The sequence below is a fragment of the Cnephaeus nilssonii genome, assembly GCF_951640355.1.
Source record: "Cnephaeus nilssonii genome assembly, chromosome: 5".
Lineage (NCBI taxonomy): Eukaryota > Metazoa > Chordata > Mammalia > Chiroptera > Vespertilionidae > Cnephaeus > Cnephaeus nilssonii.
Window position 1 is genome coordinate 25,707,161 of NC_137076.1, and position 11,440 is coordinate 25,718,600.

The 11,440-nt window shown below is 54.8% G+C and overlaps 1 protein-coding gene across 2 annotated transcripts; it reads left to right on the top strand.

The window, feature by feature from the left end:
- Positions 1 to 3,273: 3,273 nt before the first annotated feature.
- S1PR2 (sphingosine-1-phosphate receptor 2) lies at positions 3,274 to 11,073 on the top strand. Of its 2 annotated transcripts, none has more exons than XM_079772889.1 (2): positions 3,274 to 3,507; positions 8,635 to 11,073. In XM_079772889.1, the coding sequence occupies exon 2, from the start codon at positions 8,677 to 8,679 to the stop codon at positions 9,733 to 9,735; it is 1,059 nt and encodes a 352-aa protein (XP_079629015.1). In that variant the 5' UTR covers positions 3,274 to 3,507; positions 8,635 to 8,676; the 3' UTR covers positions 9,736 to 11,073. The 2 variants fall into 2 exon arrangements, with proteins under 2 accessions (XP_079629015.1, XP_079629016.1); XM_079772890.1 differs by lacking the exon at positions 3,274 to 3,507 and adding an exon at positions 3,566 to 3,827.
- Positions 11,074 to 11,440: the final 367 nt, after the last annotated feature.

The following is an 11,440-nucleotide window of genomic DNA, read 5'->3' on the forward strand; positions in this document are numbered from 1 at the left end:
GTGGGGTGGGGGCAGGCTAGAAGGGGTCAATGGGGGGAAATGGGGGACATATGTAATACTTACAACAATAAATATTTTTTTAAAAAGAACTTACACTTATATTATAAAAATATGTTTTTATTGATTTCAGAGAGGAAAGGAGAGGGAGAGAGAGATAGAAACATCAATGATGAAAGAGAATAATTGATTGGTTGCCTCCTGCATGCCCCCCACTGGGGATCAAGCCTGCAACCCGGGCATGTGCCCTGACTGGGAATCGAACCGTGACCTCTTGGTTCATAGGTCAATGTTCAACCGCTGAGACACGTCGGCCAGGCAACATGTTTATTCTTAATAGAAATTTGTTAATATTGATAAGTTGAATAATAATATTGATATCTTTATTAACAGTGTTTTGTATGTTTATATTGATGATTATTATTACAGGAATGATTTTACAACTAAAGGTCTGGTGATTTGTTACCTTTTATTTAAATTTTTATGTCTTTGTAAATTTTTTGAATTGGTAATAGGAACTAATAATTGCAAACAGTATTACAGGGCACAGGATGAAAAGTTTGACACCCTCTCACCTGTCCTCCTGCCCCCTGCTCAGTTCCCCTCCCTGAGGTTAACCGCTGTGACGGGTGTCTTGTGCCTTCTCCCAGAGATGGTCTGTGAGCCATACACAGGCAAATGTGTGTGTATTTATACAACCCTTATAAATACACCCAGAAGTTCAGGCAAACAATGCAAGCTGGTCTACATTGTGCTTTTTTCAAGTTAACATGTTGAAGACAATTTCACTCAGTACAAACAAGACTACTCCATTTTAATTCTCTAATAGGCATTAATGGATCTATTTTTTAAAAATATTTTTTTATTGATTTCAGAGAGGAAGGGAGAGGGAGAGAGAGGTAGAAGCACCAATGATGAGAGAGAATCATTGATGAGCTGCCTCCTGCACGCCCCCTACTGGGGACTGAGCCTGCAACCCAGGTATGTGCCCTTGACCGAAATCGAACCTGGGACCCTTCAGTCTGCAGGCTGATGCTCTATCCACCGAGCCAAACCGGCTAGGGCTTAATGGGCCCATTTTAATTTCCTTTTTCATCATTTTGCTTATCAATACCCTTTATGAAGGTATCAAGCAGTTTATTTTTTTGTTTGATTAATTTCAGCCTTATTGACATAAAAAATGATAAGGTATTTAAAGCACACATTATAGTGATTTGATATACGTATACATTCTGAAAGAGTTCTCCCATTGACTTAATTAATACATCCATCACCTCACTTATTTATCTGTTTTTGTGAGGTGTTGTGTGTGTGTGTGTGAACATTTAAGTTCTACTCTCAGCAAATTTCAGTATCATACAGTATTATCAACTATAGTCACCATGTTTCACATTCGATTCTCAGACCTTATTTCATGTTATTGCTGAAAGTTTGTACCCTTTTACCAACCGCTCCCCATTTCCCTCACCCCAGGCCCTGGCAGCCACTTTCCTATTCTCTGTTTCTATGAGTTTGACTTTCTTTTTTTAGATTCCATATATAAGTGATACCATGCACTATTTGTCTTTATCTGTGATTTTTTTTCACTTAGCATAATGCCCTCAAGGTCCACTCATGTTGTTGCAAATGACAGGATTCCCTATATCCCATTATATATATTTTATATATATGAAATTATAAGTGGAAAATTATATATGGAAATATATATATTACATTTCTTTTTTCCTTTTTTTTGTTTTGTTTTGTTTTGTTGTTGTTAATCCTCACCTGAGGATATTTTTCCATTGATTTTTAGGGAGAATGGAAGAGAGAGGGAAGGACTGAGAGATACATCGATGTAAGAGAAACACACCGATTTGTTGCCTCCTACATGAGCCCCCGACTAGGGCTGGGGAGGAGCCTGCAACCAAGGTAAATGCCCTTGACCAGAATCGAACCTGGGACCCTTTGGTCTGCAGGCCAATGCTCTATTCACTGAACCAAACCGGCTAGGGCTCACATTTTCTTTATCCAGTCATCCACTGAGGGACACTTCGGTTGTTTCCATGTCTTGGCTATTGTGAATAATGCTGCCATAAACCTGGGAGTGTAGATATCCTTTTTCATAATGTTATTGTTTGTTTGTTTTGAAGCACCTACCCTCTCCCTTCTTTTTATTGCACTGTCTGGGTATCAATCTTAATTTTTAAAAATTATGTTTTCTTAATGTATTTTTTAGAGAGAGGAAGGGAGAGAGAGAAACATACAAGAGAAACAGTTGGCTGCCGCCAGCACGCCCTCTACTGGGGATCGAGCCTGAAACCCAGGGCATGTGCCTTGACAGGGAATCTAACCGGCAACTTCTTGGTGCATAGGTCAATGCTCAACCAACTGAGCCACACCAGCTGGGCAAGCAGGCTTAATTTTTAATTCATTTATTGTTGGAATATTTAAACATGTTACAGTAATGTGCACGTTACAACAGCCAAAAGGTACAAAGGATTCATAGGGTGAACGGCCTCCTCCCCCAGGACATTTACGTTTCTTCTTGCAATATTCTGGATATTCTGTACACGTCAGGTAGAATGTCAGCCCCACGGGGGACAGGGCGTTTTGCCTGATTCGTCTCTATCCTTTAGGATAGTGTCTGGCACAAACCAGATGTTTAGTGTATTTGGTAAATAAACACATAAGCAGATTATTTATGCGTGTTCACAACTAGTGCAGGCTGAATGAGGAAAAGAGGGGGAAACTCAAGAACCAGACACAGGATGGGCCCCAAGTTGGAAGGCAGGATACAACTTGGACCTGGCAGCGAGGGCGGGGCAGCCACGGACCAAGGCAGGTTAGGCTGTGGGTTGCGACTTGGGGATAGGAGGCAGCGCGGAATTCTGGGATCCTATCAAGGCAAAAATGAGTTCTGTATTTGGGACAGTGCGTGGCACAGGGTAGGAACTTGACTGTTTTTTAAATGAACACACAATAGGCCTTGATGCCTAATTGCTGCGTTGACACACAGTAGGTGCTTTATGGCTCCTTGTTGAGTAAAGGGGATCCCGTGCTCTCCTCCAATTCCAGCGTCCCAGGGATGGGCCAGAATAAATCTGTACTTGGAGACAGCTGTTTCAGGTTCAGGCCACCTGGCCAGGAGGGACATAAAGTCACGGGGCCGAGTGACGTCAAGCTCCAGTCGGTTCTCACGGGAGGGCCTGGGAGGGGCAGGGCCGAGGCGGGGCTGGGGGGCGCGGACAAAGGGACGGGCGCACCACCCCCGCCGGCCCTCGCGCGCGCCGGGCCCGGCCGACCACATCTGGAATTCATTTCTGCAGCCTCCCGAAAGGGGAGGAGAGGAGGGCGGGGCGAGTGGGGGGGGGGGCAAGGCGCCGCCTCTCCCCGCCCCCCTCTTCGTCTATCCCCAGCCCGGGACGCAGCCGAGCCCGGCGGGCAGCCCCAGCCCCAGCCGAGGCCGTCCCGGGAACGCTGATGCCAAAGCCCCTCGGGCCAGGGCAGGGACCCGGTCCGCCTAGCCAGGTGAGCATGCGTGGCCAGGGGGAAGAATAAAAGGCGGGCTCGGTCCTCTCGGGTCGCGGGATCCGAGCCTTGGTGGGGGGCGGGGGGGCCTGGCCGGGGTCGGGGGCGCGCACGCGTCGCCGGGCTCCTGCTGCACTGAGGAGTGGTCGGCGTGCGCCCTCCCCACGACTCCAGGCGGCTCCCACGGGCTCGACCGCGAACCCCTGACTGCGCTTACCCAGCGGCAGGAAGTTGGCTCCGAGAAGGCGGAATCCAAGCCCTTTTGGCCGGAGACTGGGAGGCAGGACAGCGTGCCGGGGAGTTTGGGGAGTGCGTAGGAGGTGGGTAGGGCGCCCCTCTTGGCTAACTCCGGTTGAGCAAAAGGTGCTGCGCGCCGCGGAGCTTCCAAGCCAAGGGGCGGGGCCCCTGAAGAGAGGGCAGTCGGCCCATCCGCACATCTGGCTCTCTGCCTCAGTTTCCTCGAGTAGTCTTCAGATCCCCCGCGGGGACCTGGCTTTGTTCTGGACGAGAAGGGAACGTGACTGGGTGGCTCCGGCGCCTCTTCTTCTTCCTGGGGCCCCGAGATGGGGCGTGGGTGCAGGCGCGCGTGGCCTGGGCCCCGCTGGGTCCCAGGCCCAGCAGAGCTTCAGAACCTCGCCCCCTCCTCCGGCACGAACTGACTCACCCGGGGATTTCCACCCCCTCCCCAAACTGTGTTCTAGACAGATGCTCCAGACGCCACTCGCTGAGCCCACAGTGTCCCCTGTGGCGTGACACCGGTGTGGCACTTGCGGTGCAGCTGAGGTTGGTAACCACCCCCCCCCCCATGTCTTCTGGGAATATTGAGGCAGGGCACCTGGCGGGACGGAGAGGAGCCCCCCAACCCCACTTGTAGATGTGGAGATACCGTGCGTGTGTGTGGCGAAAGAGAAAGGAGGTGCGGCCCAGCAGCCTGGAGTGTGGATACCGTACATTCCACCGCCAGATAAGGAGGCTGAGACTGTGGCCCAAGGGCGGGGGCGGGTCCTGTCGCCGTTTTCTGGGCATCTGGGCTTCGCCTAGGCGGGAGGACTGCCAGCAGACCAGGGGCGTCTCCCGCCTCCTTTGCTGTTTGGGGCTGGAGCCTCCACGCTCCCTGGCCCACTGGGGCCTCATTTGTTTTTCGTTGGTTGGTTGGTTTGTTGGTTCGTTCATTCATTCATCCATTCATCCATCCATCCATCACCCGTCCTACATGTTTTCTGAGCACCTTGTGTGTGCTAGGTAGCAATCGAAAGGGGCTGCAAATGGACTTGGTTGCTGGCACATTCTACCGTGGAAGCCAGACAGAAAACTAGAAATCATGCTTTTCAAAATTGGTCAGGGCCGCGAAGATAACAAAGCAAGATGCTCCGAGGGGACAGTGGCTATAACAGACCAGGGGTCGGAGCAAGTGACCTTAAAACTGAAATTGGAAAGATGAGGAGACCCCTGGGGGAACGAAGACGACTCAGGGGTTTGGAGGAAGGGCATGTCAGGTGGCAAAGGCTAGGCGCTGGGGTTGGCCTGTAGGAGGCCAGTGTGGTTGGAGTGGAATGGCTCTGGGGGAGAGTGGGAGGAAGCTAACTGGGCAGGGGCCAGGCCCTTTGGGGCCATGGGGAGCCAATGGAAGAATTTGGAGGGACATATTGGAGCTCCCCTGGCGGCCGTATGGAGAATGGCAGTGCAGGAGGGACCTGACAGCTGAAGAGAAACCAAAAGAAAGGGGGGTGGGGGGGGCGCTGCCCTAGGCAAGAGGCATGGGAATCAGTGAGTGACCATTGGGAACTGAACCCCAGGGCCTGCCTCAATGGAACTTGGGGGAGGGGCTCCTGGAAGCACTGAGCTTCCTCCTGCCTTCCTCCCTCCCAATCACCCCCTGAACAGTCTTTGTCTGTGTCTCTTCCCTGCCCTTCCCAACCCTGTCTCTCGTTCCCACTTGTCCTTCTTGCTCCATTTCAGGCCTGGACATTCCCTGATTTCGAGCCCAGTGACCTCTTACTGAGCCTCTGGGAGGGAGTCAGGGTTGCCTTGGTAAAGGTGAGCGGAGCCAGGCCCGGTGTGTAGCCAGGCCTGGGAGCCGACACAGGGAGGAGGAGCAGGCAAGGCATGCATCTGCTAGCCCCAGCCTGGGGCTGGCTTCTCTTTCTGGAAAGCATCTACCTACCTTACTACTTAGCACAACTCCAGCTGGGAAGATGACGTGGTGTGGGCCTCAGTTTCCCCTTCTCTTACTAGGAGAGCCACCCCTCCTGAGGATGCCTACAAGCCTCCTGGGGCTGCAGAAAATGAGGGTGCAGTGCCCTGGTCTTCCCTCCCAGGGAAAAGATAGACTTTTTGGTCAGTTCCTGGGATTCGAGGGCTGAATCCATTTCTTTTTTATTTATTATTTTAAACGTATATTTTTATTGATTTCAGAGAGGAAGGGAGAGAGAGAGAGAAACATCAATGATGAGAGAGAATCATTGATCGGCTGCCTCCTGCATGCCCCCACTGGGGACCGAGCTCGCAACCCAGGCACGTGCCCTTGGCTGGAATTGAACCTGGGACCCTTTAGTCCGCAGGCCGACACTCTATCCACTGAGCCAAACCGGCTAGGGCTGAACCCATGTCTTATTTCTCCAGGAAGTGGCCATAAATCTTTCTCTTGGCTGCCTGACTGGAGAGGGTGGTGGCCCCACTTCAGGGAAGGAGGGGGCAGCCACAGGACACGCCCTGCGCTTCTGGCCCCACTAGCAAGGGTGCTTCCCAGGCCGGTGATGGGTTTTTGATTCTCAGTTTTGAACTCCAGGAGGGTCCCAGTAGGCCAGGGCGGCCTGGGGATGTCTGGTTAGGATGACCCGGCGGTCAGACTACAGTTCAAACGCTCCCCAGGGACATTCACACAGTTTTAATTCTCCTCGGAAAGAAGTGAGTTCCAGCCTCCAGGAAAGAACCAGTTCCGAGGTGGTAGCTGCTGAGCGCTCCCAAACCGGGCCAATCAGATGCCGAAGGTGGAAAGCTCAGGCCAATAAGCGAATAGCTCAACACCTTGGAATTGAAAATAAGCCAATCAGGGTGCAGGCTGTTTCTGGCCCGACCGTGGGTCTGGTAGGGCCAAGCCTGCTTCTGGCCCTCTGCGGCGGCGGGCAGAGGGCATCGGGGCGCCAGAGGCGCTGTCCTGTGCAGGAACAAGGGGCCTCTGTGTGGCGATCTGGGCAGGGCAGCAGCCCCGGGGATGCACACAAGCCCTTCTCTGTTCCCAAACTAGGACGGATGTCCCTTCGCCCAAAGGGAGCAGCTGCTTCTCTGTCAGGCCAAGGTCCGGGCCACCTCCCCGAGGGGGCACCGGTGACGGTGACGGAGATAGCCGAGCGACCCCGGAAGTCCCCCATCACTCCCGGGCTCACTAGGAACCGGCCTAACCAGCCTTTTCTGGGAGGCGGTTCCTGATGCACGTGTGGTCCCTGCCAGGCCTTGGCAGACGTGCTTCCAGGGATCCGGGGAGGGCTCTTCCTGTGCCCCATCCCCCATCCCCACTTAGCAAATGGTTCCCCTCAGGAGAGGCAGACGGCACCACCGCTCCTCTGAGACACCTCCCTCCCAAGCTGGAGGGCGGCCATGGTGTCGGCCTTGCATCCTCTCTCTCTCTGCACCTCTTCCCGCCCCCTCCCCCATGGATTGGTTTTCCTTGAGAGGGGGTGACTCAGGCCTTCATGGAAACAAATACCGCCCCCCCTCCCCGCGGGGCTGCACGCCCCCTCACCTCTCACATGACTTCAGCACAGCTGCCCCATCCTCCCAGCCAGGACCTCCCAGACTGGTCTCCGGTGTCTCCCCCATCCCATCACCCCCTCCCAGCCTTCCCCACAGCGGATGTGACTGGGGAACCAGGACTCCACCCTGTTTGTTGTAGGGGCCTCACATCTGGATTTCATCCTGCCTGGGAGGGGGTGCCAGCGCCCTGCCTATCCCTCTGGACCCTCTCTGTCCAAGGGCAGGGCTAGATGGTGCTGATGAGAACAGGCTGTTGGGAATCTTGCTTGGCTGGCTCAGTCAGCATCCCCTCCCAAAAGATTGGGTGGAGGGCATCTAGTCCCAAGCAGAGTGTGGCGGCAAGAAGGGAGCTAATCATACTTATTCCGCGCTGGTTATGTGCGAAGGCTACCTCGTGCAGCGTTCAACAGGATTTTTCTGTCACCCGGTGAAGTGGGCTTTCTTCTCCCCGTGGCGCAGATGAGGACGTTGAGGCTGCGTGCCGATTGACTTGCCCGAGATCCCACAGCATGTCAGAGGGGGTGTGGCGTGGACACTAGGTTGTCTTCCAGGCCTGTGTCCTCTGGGATGACATGACCTCTGGGATGCTGGGACCTCAGGGCCAACCTGGTTTCTCCTCAAGACCTTATTTTGGGAGCACCCATAGCCTCAGGCTTACGCCCAGCCCGAAATCGAGGGCAGTGGGTGGTAATGAGCAGGGCCTGGTGCTGTCGGCACCAAGCATCTCTCTGACCCAGGTCAGCAGGTGGCACGAGGCCCAAGGCTCCAGCGTATTTGAGAAAAGGGGCAAGCCCTCCGGTTCCTGCCCACAGCCCCACCTCTGGGCAGGCGGGCAAGGCTTCTGGAAGGAAGTCCACTTTGTGTCCTTCATGCCATTTGGGGGAGCTTCTGAGAGACAGTGTAGCCTAGATCCGTGGTCGGCAAACCGCGGCTCGTGAGCCGCACGCGGCTCTTTGGCCCCTTGAGTGTGGCTCTTCCACAAAATACCACGGCCTGGGCGAGTCTATTTTGAAGAAGTGGCGTTAGAAGAAGTTTAAGGTGAAAAAATGTGGCTCTCAAAAGAAATTTCAATCGTTGTACTGTGGATATTTGGCTCTGCTGACTAATGAGTTTGCCGACCACTGGCCTGGAGGCTATCGACGCGTTGGAGCCGGTCTCTCTGGCTCTGCCACTTACTAACTTGGAGACTTTGGGAAAGTGAGTTGACGTCTCTGGGTTTCCCCATCGGTGAAGCAGGGATCACGATCATTTTGACTTCGTGTTGGCCACTCAGGGAGGAGTGCTGGCCCTGGGACTCAACCCCTCGACGTCCAAAGTCAGAGCCCAGGCAGCATCCACGACCCTGACCCGTCTGTCTGTCTCTTCTCTCTGCAGCTCTGACAGCTCCATGGCCTCGGCTGGCCACTGAGCCCCACCATGGGCAGCCTGTACTCGGAGTACCTCAACCCCAGCAAGGTCCTGGAGCACTATAACTACACCAAGGAGACGCTTGACGTCCCGCAGACACTCTCCCGCCAGGTGGCCTTGGTCCTCATCATCATCCTGTGCTGTGCCATCGTGGTAGAGAACCTGCTGGTGCTCATCGCCGTCGCCCGCAACAGCAAGTTCCACTCAGCCATGTACCTGTTCCTGGGCAACCTGGCTGCCTCGGACCTGCTGGCGGGCGTGGCCTTCATAGCCAATACCTTGCTCTCGGGCTCTGTCACCCTGCACCTGACACCTGTGCAGTGGTTTGCCCGTGAGGGCTCAGCTTTCATCACACTCTCTGCCTCTGTCTTCAGCCTCCTGGCCATCGCCATTGAGCGGCATGTGGCCATTGCCAAGGTCAAGGTCTACGGCAGCGACAAGAGCTGCCGCATGCTGCTGCTTATTGGGGCCTCATGGCTCATCTCGCTGGTTCTTGGGGGCCTGCCCATCCTTGGTTGGAACTGCCTGGGTCACCTCGAGAGCTGTTCCACCGTTCTGCCGCTCTACACCAAAGACTACGTACTCTGTGTGGTGACCATCTTCTCTGTCATCCTGTCGGCCATCGTAGTTCTGTATGTCCGCATCTACTGCGTGGTCCGCTCCAGTCATGCCGAGGTGGCTGTCCCACAGACGCTGGCCCTTCTCAAGACGGTCACCATCGTGCTAGGGGTCTTCATCGTTTGCTGGCTGCCTGCCTTCAGCATCCTCCTCCTGGACTACGCCTGTCCCGTGCGCTCCTGCCCTATCCTCTACAAGGCCCACTACTTTTTTGCTTTTGCCACCCTCAACTCGCTGCTCAACCCTGTCATCTACACGTGGCGTAGCCGGGACCTGCGGCAGGAGGTACTGCGGCCCCTGCAGTGCTGCCAGAAGGTGGCGGGGGTGCAAGGACGGCGGGATGGGACCCCACATCACCGCCTCCTGCCCCTCCGTAGCTCTAGCTCACTGGAGAGGGGCACCCACATGCCCACGTCGCCTACGATTCTGGAGGGCAACACAGTGGTTTGAGGGACGTGTGGGCTGACAGCCAGGCCATGGCAGAGGCTCCATGGAGAGGTGCCACGTGACCTCAGACAGATGTGGGGCTGCCAAGCAAGGTGGCCCACGCCACAGACCTGGGTGATATTGAAAATATCTCATACCTGGGAAGGCCAGCGGAGGCACTGACCTGCTGGGAGAAAGAGCTGCAGCAGGGGCCTGGAGGCCAGGGCGGTGACTGGCGTGACCCCTTCAGAACTGGCTCAGGGGAGGTCTGAGGTTTCCTGCAAAAGGCCTGGGAACAGCAGGCAGGCACTCAAGAGGAACTCAGGGCAGGAGCAATTTACAACGTGGTACAAAGGATTTCATTTCACGACTGTCTGACCCTCCACCTTGCCACCTTCCGGCAACCTCAGGCCCCGTCCCTGGAACCAGTGCCCCAGGGGCTAGAGGCCTCCACCCTTACTGTCTGGGCAGCCCCAGCTAATAGTTCCCCAAGCCCAAATCCACAGCTTCCCCAAATGTCATCAGCTGGCCACTTCTTCCCTTTCCTCTTACTCCACGAGATGCCAGGAAACCACGGATTTGGGGGGGAAGGGGCTGAACCCCATTTTCAGACCTCATTGGCCAGTTGTACTATTTGAGGCACAGAGAAATCACCAAGGGCTGGAAAAACCTGTCTGGGGAGCTGAGGAGGGCTCAGCATGGAACTTGAGAAAGTTCTGGGGGATCTGTTAGCCCAGGACCCTTCCACCTCCCCCCCAAAACAACCACCCCCAGGCTACTCCCACCTCCAGCCCCAGCTGAAGTCCCAGCTCTCCTAAGGCAGGGCAGCTTGAGTCCACTGTGCCTCCTTTCAAGTTGTAGTGAATGGAGCAGGGAGTGGGGGTGCCGAGGACATTTGTGAGGGCTCTCCCCCAACCTGCTCCAGAAGGACTTTGCTAAATCCTGTGGATAGGTAGAAGGATCATTGCGGTACAAACATATTTATGTGTCTCTCGGTGTCTGTGCGTGTCTTTGTGTGTGCGTGTGTGATGTCTGCGACCTTTGCCCATGTTTCCCCGGAGTGAATGCTATTCTGTCTCCTTATGTCTGTGTTGAAGCTGCCAAAGAGGGGTCCGGCCCCACACAGACCCCTTCGTAATCGCTGGCTCATTCCCCCACTTGAGAGCTGGGCTGCAGCTCACCTGGGGAAGGAAACCTCATGCCTCAAAATGATTTCTTGTGAATGCAAAGGTTGGGAGGGTCTTTTGGGGGGCAAGGAGCCAGACGGGGGCTTGCCTCCCCTTATTCAGCTCCCCAGATGCCCCCACGCCCCATGTCTGAGACCAGGCCCAGGCCAATAAACGGTTCAATTTCTCTTTCCGATGCCTGTTTGTCTTTTCAGGTTTACGGTGGGAGTTCCCCCATTATCACTCCGTGGCTGGGGGTGGATGGGATGAGGGAGGGTGGCTGCTGCCCAGGCAACCCACTACCCTTTGCCAGTCTTCCCATTTTGTGTCCCAGACCAGGGCTGCAGTGGCTGAGAAAACAGGGTCAACGCTGGCATTTCCCCAGGACAGTTGTCCAGGGCTTCCTCTTTTCCTTACAGAAGGGTCTGGGGCCTGGTGGGGACCCCTTTCTCCAACCCAAGTACTTGCCTCTCCCTGGGGCATTATCTTGGGGCCCAGTGGCCCACAGGGTCCTCCAGAGAGCAGTATTCCCCAGAGAAACGGCTGACTAAGCACTTTCCAGG

Coding starts and splice junctions, on each gene's coding strand:
- S1PR2 (XM_079772889.1), top strand. CDS start 8,677: ATGGGCAGCCTGTACTCGGAGTACCTCAACCCCAGCAAGGTCCTGGAG.